This window comes from Lycorma delicatula, chromosome 11 (assembly GCF_047948215.1).
Source record: "Lycorma delicatula isolate Av1 chromosome 11, ASM4794821v1, whole genome shotgun sequence".
NCBI classification, from domain to species: Eukaryota; Metazoa; Arthropoda; class Insecta; order Hemiptera; family Fulgoridae; genus Lycorma; species Lycorma delicatula.
In genome coordinates this window covers 9,116,918-9,138,392 of record NC_134465.1, presented here as the reverse complement: position 1 = coordinate 9,138,392, position 21,475 = coordinate 9,116,918, and the positions used below count along the sequence as shown (strand labels likewise).

General features: G+C 29.3%; 2 protein-coding genes across 2 annotated transcripts in view; one reads left to right on the top strand and one right to left on the bottom strand.

Annotated features, from left to right (window-relative positions):
* LOC142332503 (dynein axonemal heavy chain 1-like) overlaps positions 1-21,475 on the bottom strand; it is an 897,921-nt gene that overhangs the window by 664,314 nt on the left and 212,132 nt on the right. The window lies entirely within an intron of this gene.
* The window catches only part of LOC142332427 (uncharacterized), a 267,087-nt gene that overhangs the window by 123,794 nt on the left and 121,818 nt on the right, over positions 1-21,475 (top strand). The window contains exon 2 of the mRNA XM_075378873.1: positions 2,591-2,759. Within this exon, the coding sequence (XP_075234988.1) occupies positions 2,591-2,759 (169 nt within the window). The remainder of the gene's footprint in view (positions 1-2,590; positions 2,760-21,475) is intronic.

The window sequence follows — 21,475 nt, the reverse complement described above, 5'->3', positions numbered from 1 at the left end:
GCTTGTGCTATTCGGCATTTTATATCGCTCCTGCTTCGTCCATCTTTAGTAATTTTACTTCCCAAATAACAAAATTCTTCTACCTCCATAATCTTTTCTCCTCCTATTTTCACATTCAGCGGTCCATCTTTGTTATTTCTACTACATTTCATTACTTTTGTTTTGTTCTTGTTTATTTTCACGCGATAGTCTTGCGTAGGACTTCATCTATGCCGTTCATTGTTTCTTCTAAATCCTTTTTACTCTCGGCTAGAATTACTATATCATCAGCAAAAAACGTGTTAATGTATTTAAAATAATAAGATTTAAAATAAAATATATAACAGCTTGTTTTAATAGTAAATGCTCTTAAATGAAAGTACTGATGAAACAATTATTTTAATTCCCATGACTTATTAAAAAAAAAAAAAAAAATTTTAGTTTACAAGAGATTACAGCTGCTAATAAAGCACAAAAAACAAGAACAGTAGGAAAGTGTTGCAAATGTGGCGACAAAAATTTTTAAATAAAACAGAAATAAATTCGATGGGTAAAATTTTTATTCTACAATTAGAACTATTTGAACTAATTGATGGAGAAATAAAAAAAAAAAATCATTTAATAATAATAATATAAAAAGTATGTCCACGGATACGATATAATCAAGTGTTACACTTACAAAGTAATAAGCGCAATATTACACCACGTATCTTCGATTCGTAAAGGGTCATTCATTATACTAGTTTTATTAAAAAAGGAATAATATGGTATGAAGTGAATGTTATGACTATCAACAAAAAAATTGGCCGTGAAATTCAATTTGTTTGTTCTAAGGCAATAATTTTAATAATAAATCCATAAGATAACAATCAGTAATTCATAAAAAAAATAAAAGAATAATCTAACGAAACGCAGTGATATTAAAAAAAATTACAATGAAATTTTAAACCGTATAGTAAGAGTCTCGCAGATACATTTCTTCCGCTCAAGAAACAAAAATTTCTGTAATATAAATAAAACTATTTTTAGCAAAACGATACTGATTAAAAACGGTAAGACACTGCACTTCTATTATCAAAATCTGTTTAATTTAGTTTTTTCTTTAAAAAAAATACATGTTAAATAAATATAATAAACAATAAACATAATAGATAATAAACAATGTTTAAGCGTTCCATATAATAAGCAAAAAATAGAAAAATTTGTTACAAAACTATTACCGGCCCGATTTCATATATCAATAAAAGGAATAATCATAAGAATTGTATTATTTATGTAAATTTGATATGTATCACATTTAGATGAAATCAGGCCGGTGAGAGTTTTGTTAACAATATGTTCTATTTTTTGCTTATTATATGGAACGAGTAAAAATTGTTTATTATCTATTGTATATCTATTGTCTATTACATATATTTAAAGCGTATTTTTAAAAAATAAAATTCTAAATTAATAATAGATTTTGATAATAGAAATGTGTAGCGTCTTCCCTTTTTCATATCAGTAACAATTTGTTTAAAAACAGTTTTATTTATATTACAGAAATATTTGTTTTTTGAGCGGAAGAAATGATATGTGCGAGACTCTTTCCGTACTGTTTAAAATGTCACCATTTTATAATTTATCTTTTGATATAAATTACGTACGAATATAGTAAGGGATAATAAAAGACTTTTTTTTTATTAATTGAATATAAAAGTAAAAATATTATATTGTAATAAAACATTACATACATTTATATATATATATAAAAATGAATGTTTGTCTGTCTGTCTGTATGTCTCTTATGCCTTCCTAAACCGTTCATCCGATAGCAATGAAACTTTGGGGAATGGTTGGAGGCATGCCAGGGAAGGTTTCTAAATTAATTTGGACCCGCTAGGTGGCGCTGGCGTCGAGATATTTCGAAAAATTGTATTTATGGTCCGATTTGCCTCATATTTAGAATACATGTTACTTACATGTAAAGAATTAGCTCTGCAAATAATGAACCCGCTAGATGTCGCTGAGGTTGAAATATTTAGAAAAATTATATTTATGGACCGATTTGGGTCATACTCAGAATATGAATATTAGTTACGCGAAAAGAAATATTTTTGCAAAAACTATACCCGCTAGGTGGGGCCGGTGTCGAGATATTTACGAAACAAACAAACAAGTATATAAAGAGACTTATTCTATATATATATATAAAAGGCATGTTCGTATATGTGTCCGCTAAAGACCAAAAAACTAATGGATCGATTTACGCGCGGGCAAAAGGGAAAAAGGGGAAAATAGAAAACGAGGAAAAGGGGAAAAGGGGGAAAGAGAAAGGGGAAAAACGGGAAAGGGTAAAAAGGAAACTGGGAGAAGGGCGAACGGGAATAAGGGGAATAAGTGAAAGGTAAAATTTGAGTTCAGTTTTTAATATTTTTTATCAAATTTTCAATTGTGTTCATTTAAACTCTCTCTCTCCCACTCTCTCTCCTCTCTCTCTCTCTTTCTGTCTATATATATATATATATAGCAATAGCGAAGCATTGCCGGGTCTGCTAGTTAATAATAAAACAACTAATTGAATTTTTATTGATTTATTATTTATGAATTTTTTTTTCATTTTTGTTCACAGTCGAACAGTTCTAATAAAATTCGTAGAGGAGGTTCACAGCAATCATTTCATTCGTCCAATTCAAGACAAGGACATTCAAGTGCCAGTCAAATAGGATTACCACAAGCAGCAACGACAAGACTGACGAACGCTATTCTGGATACACCTCCACAAACGTCTAGATGTATACGTAAGTTTCAATTTTATACATATATAAAATATGCATCTAATTAAAAATTCTGTATAATTAAAATTTTTGATATTGAATCTTATTTTATACGTTATGATATTATTTTATTGCATTTTATGTAAAAATTATGGTACGAACAACAAAGGATGCACGCAAATAGGACGGTAATAGGTTTCACTTATTATTATAATACTATTCATTCGTTATTTTGACTGCATTCAACATTATTTTTTGAAACATAGTATGTTTTTGTTAAAGGATAACATTAATTAAAATTTTTATTAAAAAGAAGTGTTTATATAGAATGATACATCATTATTAATAGTAAAAGCACTTCCAGTCAAGGTTTATTTTTTTACAGTTTATATCAAAGAAAAATATTTTAATTTTTTTTTTTAACGTATTTAAATAAATCAAATGATGGATTTTTTAGACCGCGGTTCACAAACTGTGGTACACGTAACATTGGTACGTAGAACTTCTCAAGGTGGTATGCAAACAGACGAAACCGTACATAAAAAAAAATTATTGTATTATAAATAAAATACTAATTGGACAACATCTGCTTATAATAATTATGAAAAACGAACGACAAAAAATAAATAATTTTTTTCTTTTCTTAAAGGAATTTTTTAAGGATACACTAAATTAGTCACCTATGTTAAATTTAATATTACTTTCACATTGCGTGTTGTTTGTAATCGGGTGCATGGTGTAGGCTATATTATATGGTGACTTTAATGGCCTAAACTTTGTTAAGATTATTATTTCACCCGACTACAACGTAAAAAAATTCCTTTCGGCACGCCGGAGGGCACCGGTAATTTTACCGGTGGTAAGTAGGGGATAAAAAAGATTTCCGCTTCAAATTTAAGAAAAACTTCAAATTTAGTCGATACGACACTGATTGCATGGGGGAGAAATGTTTTACATGTTTAGCATACGACAAGCCCCATCTTCTTACAATTCCAGCAATGCTTGCCGTAAGCATTGGTCATATCAAAAATTGTTTTAGAGAAAAGTTTTAGATAATGTTTAAAGAAATAACGACCACTTTAAACCGATTTGATACCGTACCGTATTAAGGAAGGTATGATATTTTTTTTGTTTTCGAAACCCCATTTTTTCCACCCGCTGGGCCAACGGTTGGTGATATCAAAAAGCTTTACTTAGATACGTTTTAGGCCCTCATCTAAAGAATAGTAGAAACTTTAAAAGAATTCGATATTTTACTTGATAAGAAAATTATAGCAATATTTTGTTTTTTCGAAAAAGCTCTCCCCCATTCCCACCACCTTGGTCCGATTTTGTCCATTAACGAATACGACCAAGATTTTTAACACGAGTTGTTTTTAAAGAATAATTTGAAAGTAATTGGCTCAAAATTACGGTAGTTATCGTGTCCACAAGAAAGTGAAATATAAATATTATATGTATAAACCTTTGCACTGAAGGTGGTTTTGGGGTCTGGAGGATGTGAAACGCGAAGATATGTCGAAATTTTCCGGAAGTTAAATCACGGTACCCATTACACTAGGTAGCTTTCTTATGAAATCTATCTAATAATTTTAAAAGTAATATTAAATTCACATCGCTCAACTTATTGCGAGTGAGCGTCAATTACTTTATGAAGATTACGAAGAAGGTACGACAACTTACCTCTGGGCGCATAAAAGAAATAAACGACCGAGGTTTCCAATTACGGTAGGTGAGGTGGACTGAATCACCCGATGGCCGTTACAAGCATGGAATTTTTCCTGATGTGAGTAATATGAAGGCCGATTGGAGGTGAATTACCTCCAATCGGCACGGCAAAGAAATAAGTTATGAAATTTACGTCGTCAAAGGTGTGTGTATTTTAGTTACCGTAGTTACTATTATTCTAACCCACCGGGTTGGTCTAGTGGTGAACGAGTCTTTGCAAATCAGCTGATTTGGAAGTCGAGAGTTGCAACATTCAAATTCTAGTAAAGGCGATTACTTTTATACGGATTTGAATAGTAGATCGTGGATACCGGTGTTCTTTGGTGGGTTTCAATTAACCACACATCTCAGTAATGGTCGACCTGAGACTGTACAAGACTACAATTCATTTACACTCATATATATCATCCCCATTCATCCTCTGAAGTAATACCTGACGGTAATTTCCAGAGGCTAAACAGGAAAAATTACTATTATTCTGTCGTTTATAATTTAGTTTCTTTTTCGTTTTCTATAAAGCCTGAATACTTAAATCGTTATTTATCAGTTTTGTTTTCACAGCCATGAGAATAACAAACATTGCGGCGGTCAGGGGGCGGAGCCCTCTGAGTAGACAGGAATGGCGACCGAAACGAGCACTTCAGGTGTTCAGGGGGCCGATCCCCCTGGCAACATGGGAATAGTGAGCTCTGTGGCCCTAGGGTAGGCCCCGTGTCCCCTCAACTCAAGCTCCTCAGTTGGCTCCAAAGTTTGCCAGGACCGATCTGGACCCGAGAGTCCAGGAGCCAGCTTGTATACATTTGTACATATACAAAAGTATTTTATTTAATTAATTCATCACATAAGCCTGATAATTATAAATAAATATGACATGTACGGAAATTTTTACTGGGTTCGAAGAGACAGAAATACTACTGCTACCACGTTTCAAAAAGAATATCGCTCTATTTTTAGTTACGAGTGTATTCAAACTCAAAGTATTACTGAAAGTTCAGTAATAACAAAAAAATAAACATTTTATAGAATTTTATAAATTACTTATATTTACTTAAGTAATTTAATGATATACTAGTAACTTAATCGTTAATTTTAGTCTAAGGATATTTAAAACTATAATTAAAATTGAGAAACAAGAAATTTACAATTACAAAATATTTTTAAAAAAATTACGACTTTCTTTGAGAAATTCTTTGACAATATTGCAGCGAGTAATAACTTCATAAATAACATTCAAAAATAATGAATGTTAAAAAAAAGGAAAAGAAATACACAAAATTCAAAACATATTATATATAATTAACTAATATGGTTTATGAAATTTCATTGATTTAATCTTAATAATCCTGTAGCCATCTTTGCCTGTAAAACGGAAGAGGAGATTCTGGATTTAATCCCGGACATCTAGAGACTTTAACCTATTATATAATTTAACCTTTGTAATCTAAGAAGATTAGTTTACTTTAATTATTTAAGTTAAATTAATAAAAAAAAAAAATTAATCATTTTAAGATAAATAAAAATCGGACTGTTTTACACTTACGTAGTTTTTTCTTTAGTTTATAAATTTCTATAGAATAAAAAAAGCTTTATTAAAAATAAGAAATTTATTAGTAATAAATCTTCTTTTTTTTTTAATTCTATTATTAACATACCAGTTTCAAAAGTGACAATATAGCTTCATCTACACAAAGATGACTGATGTTTTAACGACTTCTATATTATGTGTTTCAAACTATTTTAAAATAGAGATTTCAACTGTTTAAATATCTGAATAAAGATTTGCAAGATTTTTTCTTGCAAATTGCTGCAAATTATTGAAAGATCGAAGGAAAAAGGAAAGTTCTGTGGGGGTATAATTTAATTCTGTGTAAGAGTTCATTCGATTTTGCGTAATGGATGGATAATTAGAAAAATTGGTTTAACGACTTAATTACGTTAATTTCTTTTGTGATAATAATCTATTATAATGAGTAGAGTATTTGACAGTGATACGTTCTTATCTAAAACATAAAACACGTCCTTTAGCTAATAGAAACTAAGTTAATATTTCATAACCAAGAATATAAAACGTAAATTTTAAAAATTACGTTTGCTAGTTAAGCCAAAGTCATTCAATATTACGTTGTATGAAATCAAGCAGCTTATAACTCAAACTTGTAATGCTATTATTGGTTTTACACTTCTAAAAGATAAAGTTTACTGAGCATTTTCAACTCGACGTAGAGACGATATTTGCAGTGTTTTCTGTGAAAAAAAATAAATAAAACTGAAGAAAAAATATTTTTCTTAATAACTGAAAAACATTTGTTCACTATAACACAGGAAAATTTCGATAAAATTGTAAAGGAATAAGTATTCAGTTTAGAAAGTGTAATTTTGTTCATTGCTGCAATCCAATAAATGAAAACGAGCCTCATCTGATAAAATTATTTTATAAAAAATTACTTTTTATTATTATTATTATTATTATTATTATTATTATTATATATAATTATTATTATTTATATAATTTTATAAAATTATTTTATTCAAAAATTAAGAATTTTCAGAGAATAACTACTACTAAAATATAATAAAGTAAATCATCAATTAATATGTTCTATTCCCGGCTTAGTCTCCGTAAATATTTATGAGGAGATCTTGTAATTGCCGCTTTAACACTCTGTATCATTAAAACTGATCTGTTTCGGACACGTTTCTGGTGTATTGCCGAACCTGCTTCACGAAATTTTTTAATTAACCTCTGAATAACACATTTCACTAGAGCTTTCTTTTCAAATTTCTCTTTGAACTTTTGTCGATACACAACATGAAATTTTGTCTCTAAATAAATTTCCATCACGAATACAAGTTGTTCAACGATTAACCACACTTTAACAGCAACAATACAAGATTACGCAGCATTTTTCAAAAGCCAATGCTCGACACACTGACAATATTCAAATGTGCAGCCATTAAACAGTTTCCATTTATTTTACCCGTCTCAATTAATATATGCATTTTAACAAAAATTTAGTATAAACTACTCAATGATGGGACATTTTTAAGTTGAAAACTCTCATACAAAAGCCTATATACAGATGAATTTATTTCATTGGAGTCTATTTCTACCAATTTTTTTAAGGATTGAGACGTACAGGATCTACAAAAGAAACATTTAATAAAAAATAAAAATAAAAAATTAAAGTGTGGTTTATTCAGAAATGAGGTTGGTAGGAGATCACATCATGTAATTAAGATATTTAAAAAATAAAATCGAAAAGGAGAAATAAGAAGTGCAAATAACGACATACAAATATTTTGATAGCTCTACACATGCAGCATGAACTTTCAAAATATTTTTGAAAAATATTTAAACAGAACGGAGATCGAGTAAAAGAGGAAAACACATACGTTTCAACTATAATAGATAGGGATTAATCTTGAAAAATACTATTTTGTATGATCTATGTAAGCATTTTAGATAACAGATTTTCTGTAATAAAGTTTTCTCTAAAATTATACTGAAGAAAATCGAAATTGGATTTTTATGCGATATCCCTCCATCCCTTAACGAATTCTGTAAAAAAATTAATACGATCAATGCCCCCATACAGAAATACTTGATGCAAATTTTAACAAACTCGGTTCAGTCAGTTCCGAGTTGTAAGGCCAAAAGCAGTGGGAAACATACATTCCTAAACATCTGGTAATGATTTTTTGGTCTAGATGAACTAGTCGGACTTTAAAACATAAAGATTTGCAAAAAATACCCGATACCCACAATTTCTATATGATTATCATACTTTTCCCTTCAATAAAGCTATTCTAGCTATATTTGCCGGGAAAGTATTACACTGAAATATTACAATAATATTTGGTTCACACATTTATACAAACGTTATGTAATAAATAAAAAATTAATAACAGATTTTTATAACTTTTTTTCTAAATTTATTTTTTCTTTAAAATATAGATAAAAAACACTTCCCCAATATAAAAAAAGGTTTTTCAAAAAACGAAACTTGAGTTGTTAAAAAAATAGGAAAAAGATCGCAAAGCGAAAACTTGAGAAGAACTGAGCATTAGCTAAGACTCACGGAATGCAGAAATACTATTAATTTTGTTGGAAATATATATACTGAATTAGATCACTTTAGTAATGAAAAGTTGAGATTATACGTATAGCGAAAGAAAAAATAATTCATCAACACTTCACTGGAAGGCGCAAGGGAAACCTCAGACAAATTGTGATAGAAGCAGTATTAAAAGATATAAAAAATACTACTGATAATTAAAAAAGAACAACTGTTGTTAAGCAATAAAATAACAATTGAAGGCGTTAAATGAAAAATATTTGCCGGCAAAATTTAAATATACTTGAAATAATATGCAGGAAATTATATTACATATCGGTTATTAAAGTCGCTAACAAAGTAATGTTATTTCTACGTAAGGAGTAATTCTGTAAGAAAATTTTTATATATCAAATTATATTTTTACTTTTCGATTTGATCACTATGAACCGAGCAACAACTTTTTTTCATCTTATTTGAAATTTTCTCGTTTCCAATATCCTTTCACCATACCTTTATGCGGTTTCTTTCTTTCTTCCGTCTACTGGATCTCCGTCGTCTTGATCTTAATTCACGTTATTTGTTCTTTTTTTTTCGGTAGGAAAGGAAACAAATCTTTTCTTAAACATTTTTATATACAGAATTTCGTTTTATTTGTTTTTCTCTCCGATCTTTATTTTATCCATTTTGTTGTTTTTTTTAGAAAATGTTTTTTTTATTATAAAAAACGTGCTTACAGATAAAAAATAAAAAAAAAGAACTGAAAGAAACCATATAAAAAAGTGTGTATAGAAGTGGATGAATTTTTAACTGAATTTTTCCAGTCGTTAAATATCTCGCAAAAAAGAATACTTTGAATATCGATTTAAAAAACTGTATCATTATACTTCGATATTTAAAAAATCTTCAAAATCGACTGTGATTATTTTTTGTCTAAAAAAAAATCTTCCATTTAAATTACTTGTAAAAAATAAATTAACAATACAATTTTAAGAATTTTCTCAACAGAATAAAAATTAATTATCGAAATCAACACATTAGATCAAAAAATTAGATATTAATAAATATTAAATAATAAACTAACACAAAAGGATTGAACCTTCTAATTTTTTCCAAAGGCGGTTAAAAACGTAAAAAGTTACCTCAGATTTGGCTTCTAAAACAAAATCTGATGTGGACACTACACGACTTCCTTGTACATATTAAATTACGTATACACATTTTTTGTTGCATTTCATTTAAACTTATTTCATTTGAAAGTGAGATACGATCCTTCAATTCACAATTGCTGAAATATTTGTTTTTATTAATATCAAATATTTATACAATTATTTTCAACTACTTTACACGAAATATTAGGAAAGAGTAAAAGTCCTTTTATCACTCGTATTATTAAATAAGTATTATTCGTACCTTCGTGAGTTGCTGATTAAAAAAAGTTTCAGAGTTCTGGAGAGTCGTATAAAAAAAAGTTAATAATAATTTAACTATTCCGTTTAGTGAACTCCTGTTACTAAAAAATGTTAATTTCGACCGTACGGTGTAAAATCCTCAGTTTTTATTATTGAATTATTTGGTGAATAATCAAAAATTAAAAACAAACAATCATATAGAAAAAAGAAAAAACATGAATAAATATATCTCAAAAAACGTCAACAAGATGAATATGAAGACGAAGAATATGTTAAAACCAAAAAAAGAATTAGGAAGAATATCAACTCCGACAATATCAGAGAAGTAATGAACTAAAAGATAAGAATTTTTTGCAATTTATTAAAGATCGAGCATGTATGCCTCAGTGTATATGTTGTTCTTGTGAGGGTCTATTTTTCAGTCGCTCTGTAGTTAACTTTAATGTAGATAAAATTAAACAGAAATTAAACTAGGAAATCCAAAAAATTACTATTCTAAAATATAATTTTCAATTACTATTTAATAATTAGATGTTTTTTTACAAACGCTATTACATATACATATACGTAATAATGCCTATTAAATTACATACACACATTTTTAAAAGCATATAAAATTTTATTTCATTATTAACTTCTGATTTTTATTCATATTTCATTTTTATTTTTATTATTGAATTATTATTTATCGTAATTTTTTTTACAATCACGAGCTAATAATGATTAAATCAATATATTTAAATTAAAAAAAAAAAGTTAAAAAAATGATGAAGTCCGATTCGAACCGATATGCCTTTCTCCAAATATTTCATTAATTAAAATTGTATTTGTCTATAACTCTGGAACCGATGAAAATAGTACCACTTATGACATATTTTTGAAAAGCTCTCAATGAGGGCTTATTACTGCAGTTAAAAAAAAACCAAAACTCCAATTTTCTTTTGAAATTTCGGTTTTTTTTTAACACTTTTGGTTCAGTTTCAATCAAAAGGAGAGGTGCACAATTAGATGTTAAAACAGTCCTAAATCCAAAATTTCAACATCTTACGGCTAATCGTTTTTGAGTTACGAGAGAGACGTACATACGTGTAACAAAAAAAAAAACATCGAACTATTCAAAATGGATATTTCCGTTGAAATCTGAGAACCGAAATTTTTCGCTATCACAATACTACCTTAATTCGTACAAAAAAAGAAAAAAAGAAACAGTACTGCACCAACATTTGTCAGGTTAGATTATGCAGAACTATTGTAAAATTCCTGATAAGAGGAACGTCACAAAATACCTAATTAATTTGTAAAATAATGTTTAGAATCAATAATAATAAATTACAAATATAGAACAATATTAAAGTACGAAAACGAACTGTGGATACTAAATATAAACAAGAGAGGATCTACAAAATTACTAATCTACGGCTAGCTTCAAATTTTTGTCCGCCATATTGGATCAATTTTTTTTTTTTTTAAATAGAGAGTTGGACATGTAAATACATAATAATTTTAACGTATTCTTTTACTAGAAAAAAGACGAATAAAACAGTTTCTCGATAAATGCCTTTGTTTTCAAGTTACTATTATTATTGTTAGGCCGATCTCTTAAGTAACTTTAATGATTAGCTTCACGTTATTTTATAAAATTACGTACGGAAGAAAAATTACTTTTTTTCAGTTTGACAGTTATTATGATTAGTTACTACTTTCGTATTATTAATCGAAAAAGAATGTTAAAAATCTGTCAAAAATTATATTAGCACCGATTGATAAATTCAATAAAGTATAAGGGAATACACAAATAAGATTACAAATCATCCAAAATCACTAATATCTTTGGAGAGTACTTTTTAATTTTTTTTTATAATCTCGTATTAGATAAATAGATAATCGGGAAATAAAAGAAAAAGAAAACAGTATTAAATGGAATATAATTTGTACTAAATTTTTACAAAAACCTTTTAAATATCATACAAAAATGACGTCTTCCTTTATTTCGACGGGACAAGTTTATTGCGATAAATTTAGTTATAAAGGATTTCAGAAGAACAAGAATTAAAACTTTAAAATTTTAATTAATTTTTCTATAAAATATATTGATTTTTTATTTTTTTTTATTTTGATTCCGACTAATATAAAATATATTATACCAGGAGAAACATCGATTACATTACTATGTCATATTTAAATTGTAATTGAGTACATATAATAGTATTAGTATTTTAATGGTGGAAGAATTGGCTAATGAAGCTAAAACGTCGTAATATAATGATAATTAGAGATATTAAGCGATTAATATCAAAGCGGAGCATTGTAAAGTATTCATTTGAGAGAAAACGGAATCATATCTAAGAAATAAAGGAAATGAAGGAAATATTGGTTAGAAAAGTGGTGAAATGGTAAATCCATCACGTTCCGAATTTAAACTGAAAGGAAATCAAAAGATTTTTGAATACTGAAATGTGAGGAACTAATGAAAAGAAGGAGGTACGTTCATATTCAAAACATACCGTAAATAAAGGTACAAAGAGAATAAAATTAGAAAGGGATTTTGAAAAAAATAGTTTGATGTTTTTTCTTTAAAAACGTAAAATAGAAAACAGGTTCTATCAGGTTGTATCATATACAATACTCGCTATGAAAATAAGAATAAATGTATATCTAAAATAAAAACAGACGATAGATTTGAATTGCGCACGCACCCACACACACAAGCATGGTTTCGACCTATCTCTTCTCTTCCTTCGACACCCACATGGACGGTTATACTCACAGAAGTTCTCTTTCCTATTACTGAGCGATTTGTCAACTATTTACTTTTTGCTTAAGCTTACAAAATTTAAAAATTAATATATATTAATACTAATTATGATTTTTGGTTTACGTTGAAGAAAAAAAACGTTTATGGTTGATCAATTCATAAATTCTATATCTTACATAATTTACCGAAAAAAAAAAATAATTATACAATAAAAAAAATAAGTTTTATCGCTGTAGGAAAGTTATTAATAAATTCTCATTTCTGCAAGATTTTCAGATGAAGCACACACAGCTACTACTGTTGAATCTGAAATGGATTTTAAGTTGACTTTACAAAAGGGTAATCGGAAGGGAAGTCCTTCTGATCCTAACTACAATGCATTTGGAAAGTTGGTGTGCAGTATGGTTTAGAATTATGCGGTGCATTCTCTTCAGGGTCGGTTAACCTGTGGGTTCATTGGGTGTTGCTCAGCCCAACGTCTTGGTAATAAACCAAGACGGCAGTTGATTTATGACTGAACGTGCCTTATTTCGTTTTGTTTATCGGAATTAATATTTGCGAGAAACTTAATAGTTCATTCGGTAGAGGAACGTACTTTTCTCGTTGACCACGTCTTTCATTAAAGTGACAACAATACTGATTTAGTGAAGTTTCCTGAAAAGTTTCCAAATACTACTGTTCCTCACCGCGATGCAAATTCTTATCGAAAAATTTCGGCCAACAGGCTCTCAGTTGTAGACGCTGATCGAAGCGAAAGACCTCATAAACTAAACGAACAGAAGCTGCTGGATATTTCGGATGCTATGCCCGAAATTCCATCAAAGTCAACGCTTAAATTAGCACAGCAGTAAGATATCGTACTTGCTACCGCACATAAAGCTGTGAGAAAGCTGAATCTTTTCCCCTACAAATTAATGTGAATTCAAGAACTGAAACCTACAGATCATACCAAAAGAATAAATTATTGTTAACGGTTAAACGTTTTATTTACCAAAATTCCGTATGTATTCTCGACATGACGTTTTTTACAGATGAAGCCCGGTTTTTTCTGGGAATTATTAATTCACAAAATACACGACTGTGGTCGATAACAATCAACCGTGAACTACACGAACAATCTACACGAAGTAAAAATTGGGAGTCTGGGTCGATACGAGTAGAACAAGCATTGTGGATCCAATTTTTTTTGAAATATTTTTATGAAAATAGTGATCGTTACTGTGCTGCTTAAACAAACTTCATTAGTCGGTCAAAAGAAGTGGAAATCAGTCACGGTTGGTTCCAACAAGTAGGCGCCACAGCGCACACAGGTATTAAGTCAATGATAATTTTTTACGAAATGTCTCCCTTACCAATCTGACTCCCTTAGATTACTTTCTATGGGGAGAAACGAAACAAGCAGTGTATCCAAACAGATCACGCAAGATTGCCCGACTAAAAACCGCAATAAAGGCATACGTACTAGATATTTTAGTACATTCCACGTTAAAGTATTTGAAAACGAATTTAAATATGTACAGCGTTGTATTGATGTTGAAGAACGTTATTTTCAACACATTTTATAAACTATTCCAGTTATTGTAATATCCGTTTCTATAAAATGCAGAAATAAAAATGCCAAATAATAATAAAGAAAGTTTTATCATTACATTTCCATAATTCCAATACTTAGCGACTCAAAAACTTAACACAAACAAGTTAGGCTAGTAAAAATAGGTTACTGTTAGGGATTTACACGCTATACGCTTTATGATATTTTTTTGAAACGGATTTGGAAGAGGAGAATAGATAACCTCTATAAATAACAATGTAGGTTCTATGCAAACTCGTCTGTTTATCTAGATTAAAAATATAGCTTCGACTATAGATGCATATATAGTTTATATTCATACATGGGGATACAAAAAGACCACAAAAAGACCACAAGACTACAAAAAGTGCCTTTTTTTAATGATTTGGTTAAAATCATTAACTTTCCTTTTTTTCAGGTTTAATCCTTAGGTTTTTTTAATATTAAATTAGCTTAAGTAATGCTTACATAAAGTACGTGGTCACCTGTTAATTGAATGTATATATAAGTTAGTTTTATCAGGAAGGAGTAGATGTATCTTTTAAAATAATATTATTTTTTTTTTATATTAAAAACAAATCGTTAAGAGATCAAAACGCCTAAAAAAAAATAAAAATTACATAGAAATAATATACGGAATATAATTATTAAAAATAACTCGAAAACCATGGATTTGGGATATAGAGATTTCATACCAAAGAAAAGATCGTTATGAGACATTTGTTAAATTTAATTTTTCTACGTTTGACAAAGGAAAAATTAGTTAAGGGTTTCAGTACTTGTAAACTACTTTTTAATCCTACTGCTAAATTTAAAAACTTAAAATATAAAAAAAAATATTGAATGTCATCAGGAAAATATGCATTAAAAATAAATAATTTATATTCACCGTCATTTACCTTTCAAAACAAACAAATTCCTAGAAATAGTTTAAATTTATCCCACATATCGCGTAAAATGTTCAAAAATACTGAGAAATCCCGCAATAAGGCTTTATCTGAAAAGTAAAAAGAGATATGAAGCATTATTTATAAGTTTTTTCCCCAAGTGAGCCAAATGAAGGTGTCATTTGCAGCATTTTATCATTTACAAATTTAGGAAGCGGAAACTACTTCATTTATTTACTTTTCAAAGAAAGCCAAACACACATGTTTGTAGTAGAAATTTTTATAACAAACAGATTTGTAATCAAATTAACAAAGTTATTCCAGAGAAAGTATTTTACAACTGTTATATTTAACTAATAATACTATGGGCCAAGTTAAAATGAAAAATGTATAAACGTTACGTTTTGTTTAAAAAAAAATAATTTTGGGTTGATAATAATAATCATAAAAATGAACAACAGAAATAACGCGTTAGGAAGGAATAAACCACATTTATTTACAAATCAATAGGGAAACTTTGATATTAATTTCCTGATTTCGCAGTTAAAAAATGTTAACTGTTGTAACACATGTGGATTATGATATTCAACCGACTTTGTATTTATAACCTACTTAAAAATATTAAATTCTTTTCTTTTTATTAGAACACTCTAATCTAGCTTATTTTGTTAAGGGGTAGGGGTTATATTTTTGTACAGCAAAATTTTCCCAGAAAAAAAAATAAACAAATGACACAAGACCCGTAAAAAATGTTGTTTTAATTTCTTGAATGGGTTACACACAATAAAATCAGAAAAAATTAAATGTAATAAATTCTAAGAGATAAGCAAGTAATAAGGAAAATAAAATAAAAAACGATACGTTCAGTTAACCTAATAAAGTATCAACCTCATGAAATATTTTACTCCGTTTTTTTTTTTTTTTACGTATTTACTCTTTTTTATTTCTCCTTTTCAATTTTCTTTTTTAAACGTCTTCGTTTTATGATGTGACCTACTAACCTCAATTTCTGAAAAACTCTCACTTTCATTTCGTTTTTTTTATTAAATGTTTCTTTCTCAGATCCTATACCTCTCAGTCCTTGAAACAGTTCGTAGAAAAAAAGACATTAATGAAAATAATCCATCTTCATACAGCCTTTATACATATATCGCGCTATATGATTGCTTGCGTTTCTAATCGCGATTAGGGGATGATTAGCCGGTTAGGGCGCGCTTCGCACACCCTTTCCGTCTAGTCAGAACCCATTGTGTTCCCCTGGAACCCCAGCGTTCATTAAACTCATGCTTTTGAAAATAATAATGATAAATAACAATTTAAGACTATTAAATTTATAAAAACTATCGGTGTGTTCTAATTTCTTTAGAGCAACAATTTGGTTTGTTTCAGAGCAACAGGACCCACTAATTGGTTTTTAGATTTGCAATCGCGGCTTCGCTCGCGAAATACGCAATCAGAATTACATACATAAATTAACTCACAATGCTACCAAATCTCTTAAAGATTGATTCAACAGCGGTAGCATAAAACAATGGAAATGTAAAAAAAAAAAATTGTTTTTGGACGCCTTAAAAAAAGAATTAAAATTCCGTAAAACTGTTTTTAGATATTTGTCTGAAGAATATTTACAAGCTCAAACCTAGTAGTGAATATCTCGTTTAGTATAATCGAAAATGGGGAAAATTTGCAATCATTTTTTACATTACTTAGCTTATTATACTCACATATACATTATAATTCTCGTACTTGTGATAATAAAACAGATAAATAACAATTAAAGCACGTTCAGTTTATAAAAACTATCAGTATATTGTAAGTAATTTCTTCAGAGCAACAGTTAGGTCAGAACAGGACTCGAAATTTTGAGTTATCTGAAATATGCGGGTTTAAGAATAGTCGAACCGCTCTTAAAAATAGTAGTTATAGCTGGTTACTCGTCCTTAGTACGGGTAGAAAAGTATTTTGCACAGATCTTAACGTTACCTGACAAACACCACGAGGAGGTGATCGTACTTTCTCATTTTTTTAACTTTTTTTTTGTGAAACTGTTTATGAACAACATAATCTAAAGAATGAACTTGTAAACAAAATTTACAGGTTTTTTTTTGGAATGTATACACAGGTTGTTCCTACAGTCGACTCTGGAGCAGGCCAAATGTAATTGCCCATGCGAGAAGCATTGATTTTCTAAGTGCAGACCAGTCACTTCACTTGAAGCGTCTGCCATTGTGGCTTGTCAACTGTCATCAAATATCAACTTCCAGTGTTAATCGGAGACACTTGAAAATGAAAGGAATCTACGCCGTACATCGTCACATCTTTAAAGCTATTTTTATCGATAACCGAAAAATATAACGAAAAAGACAAAGACCGTTTTTTTGTAAAGAATTTAACCTCAAATACGCCAAGTTGTTTTCGAATTCGATTTCACCAACGGTTTGACTGTAAATTAGAATATCGACAAAGAACACAACTGTCGTTACCGCAAACCATTAAAACGGCTACCATACTGAAATGTTGAAACATTTAGTCAAGTAATATTCTTATGTTCTTTTCAAGTATAAATACTATGTTCAGGAAAAATTTCAGCTCAATCAGTTGAGTGGTTTATACGTGAAAGATTAATAGACTCGCAGACATATATAATATATATATGTCTGTATACATTCAGTAGTTCCAGGAGGAACTACAGGATGTATAAAGCATATACATCCTACAGCGGGTACCCAACCTAAATCCAATATAATATTATATATATATATATATATATATGTATATATATTAGACTACTACATTAAAATCAGCATTTTGAGGTACATAATGAAAATAAACTAATAAATTTCATCCAGAGATCGCGGGTTTGAATCCCGGTCGGCATATAATTTTTGTATTCTACAAATTTCCATTTTCATATTCCCACGTATAAGCTTCAGTAATGAATTAATTCTTCAGTAATTCTTACGATTCCGTCTTTTCGCTGCTGAAAATAAACTTTTGAAACTGTATGTGGGCTCTGATAACCCTGATAAATGGATCTTGAACGTTAACCGAGTGATTAACAGTTTGATGTGTAAAATTATACCCTGTAGATTAGGTATATCATTATAACTCCGCTAAAAATCATAAATTATGTTCTTCAGAGGTCTAATACACTTCTTTATAACACAGTAATGTTCCTTTTGTTCAATCGAGGACCGGAAATGTACGAAACATTGTTTTATCTTTGAAAATTCACGCCAACACCCACTGCTTAGGATAGACCATCCGCATATTGTATTTTCGCCTTGAAAAAAGAGATTTGTCTATTTCCACGTTCATACCATTCCCGCTTATTGTTACTGGATTAAGGTGTAACATATACCCATAGACTTCCCTTACAAATTCATTCAGTTACTTAAAAAATAAATAACAGCTTCTAATTTCAGTTTGCTTGATTGCGCAGCCACGTATCGCTCTTTAAACGACCAACAGAACTGCGATAACTCACCTTTAACCAGGTAAACGAAACCAGGTAAACGAAAACCCATTTAAAGGAAAGTCGTTTAAAATCAACAGAGTTTGCATGGGAGACAACGGTAATAGAAGAATATGAAGAAAAGTAAACGCAAACTTAAAAGACAAGATTAACAGAAATAAAAGCCAAAAGAAAAATAAGTAAATATTTGTAACTCTAAATTATTCTCATTCACTTATTTCTAATATATAACAGCCCTAAAAACCCTAATAACCTGAGACCGTAGCTCTTGACACAGGCCCCGTCCATTTTTTAATATAACAGTATTTGGTGGTATTTGCTCTCATTTTCTAGCGCCCCAAAAAATCTAAGCACCATAGATTCAGATGTTTTTAGGAAGAGATTTGTAGATAAATAAATTCTAATTTAATGAACGGATGATTTTTAATGAATGAAACTGTACATTTGATCTGATCTATTCCTCTATTGAAACAAGTTTTTTTTAATATGATGCCGGTATATGAATTTTGAGGTAGCCAACGAAGGAGAATAATTATTTAATTAAAAATTATGATGGTATTACCTCACAGAATAAGATAAACGTAGTTGTGCCAAATTTTTTGAATTCGTTTCACCTTTTAATCATCAAACCATTTTTATAAAATGATGGAATTTTAATATACTCGTAGATGTTTGTATAGAATGATGCAATGCAATGATCAGTTGCTATTGTAATATTCCGTATAACTGGGAAGCCTGGTATAAATAAATTGTAGTCAGAACGAACGAAAGTAAACGAAATACCAATATAATCTGAAAAAAAATACGATAAGGAAAATTTTTATATAATACGTAAACGACGAAGTTAAAAAAACGTTGTTTTTTTTAATCTATCCCGAATATTCTATTGAAAAAATTTATATGCTTTTACTGATAAGTAATTATTTTCAAATCAGATTAGGTATTTTAGTTAATTTACATTAAATTTGCATTAAAATAAATTTATGTTGGTTTTAATGAAAATTACTTTTAATTAAACTGAATTAACCTTAATATATTGTTATGCACGTGTTTAAATTTATGAGGTTTCTAAATAAAGCAGTACTTAAACAACCAACCATATTTACAACAATAATGGCTGTACAACGTTAATTAATCGTCTTATTTTATATAAATATTCACACTAGTATATTCCACTAGTATATTTACACTAGTATATTCCATTTTATTAAATATAAAATAAATTAAACATAAAATTGATTTCAAAACCTTTTAAATATAGTAATTTTAATTCTTTATATTTCGATTTTTATTATTCAACTTTTAATTTTGTCCCGGTTTCAAAAAAAAAAGAAGAAATATAAAGAAAAATTACCTTTTACTACTTACAGCATTTTTTCCTTTTATATAATATATATGTAATTAATCAATTAAGAGCTACAAAAACATCACTTCTATTTAGTAGCTTCTTTTTCTCCCATACATTTTTCCCCATATGGCTTCGTTTTAGCTTTTCTGACCATTTTTTTCCTGCTGAACTTTTACTATATTATAAATTATTTTTTGAATGCTATCTCTACCACATCAGACCTCTTCATTAGAGGTCCTCTTCCATCCGCTTCAGGTAATTTGACTACATTTTATGTTCCGAAGCTTGTCAAAGATTTCTGTATTTAATTTGTCTATCCTGATTATATACCCTAAAAAATTTTATGTGATTTTCCTTATCGCTGTGTCTAGGTCTTCTTGAATTTTGGCAGATGTTCTTTCTACATTTCGGTCTACATTTTTCCTCTATTACTTTTATGTTGGTGTATGTGTTGCCATAGAGACAAGTTCTGAAGAATAATTTACAATGTAAAAGTGCTTGTGGCAAAAGAAAAAAAGGACAGGAAGGAAATGATCAGAGAAGTAAAAACGAAGTCATTAGGTAAAATGAGAAACGAATGGGAGAAAAAAGCTAAAAAGAAGTGATATTTGTTTGCACGGTCCTATGTGGGACTTTTCGGATAAAAGAAAAAACGATTTCATTCTTCAGCAGTTTAAAATCAATACGTAAAAAAATGTATATAGTTTTACATAGATTTCATAAGAAAGCTATCTGTTGTAATGGGTACCATTATTCGAATTCCGGAAAATTTCGATATATCTTTGCGTTTTACATCCCCCAGACCACAAAACGACCGTCAGCTCAAAAGTGTATATATACATTTATATATATCACTTTCTTGTGGACACGATAACTGCCGTAATTTTGCGACAATCACTTTCAAATTAACCCCCAAAAAATAACTCGTTTCAAAATCTCGGTCGAGTTCGTTAACGGCCAAAATCGGACCATGAGAGTGGAAATGGGAGAGGGCGTTTTCGAAAAAACAAATAACTTTCCTATTAAGCAAAATATCCAATTTGTTTAAAGTTCCTACTATTACTTGGATAAGAGCCTAAAACCTATGTTAGTAAAGTTTTTTGATATCACCAACCATTAGCCCAAGGGGTGGAAAAATTAGGCTTTGAAGACAAAAAAATCATACCTCCCTTAATAGGAATAGTATCGAATCGGTTTAAAGTGGTCGTTGTCCTCTAAACATTACCTAAAACATTGATCTGAAAAAACGTTTTATATGAACAACCCTTACGGTAAAGGATGACCAAAACAAAATATCGCTATAACTTTCTTATTAAGTAAAATATCGAAATCATTTAAAGTTTCTACAATTCTTTGGATAAGGGACTAAAACGTATCTAAGTAAAGTTTTTTGATATCACCAACCATTGGCCCAGGGGGTTGAAAAATGGGGTTTCTAAGACAAAAAGAATTATACTTCCTCCCTTAATAGGCACAATGTCGAATCGATTTAAAGTGGTCGTTAGTCCTC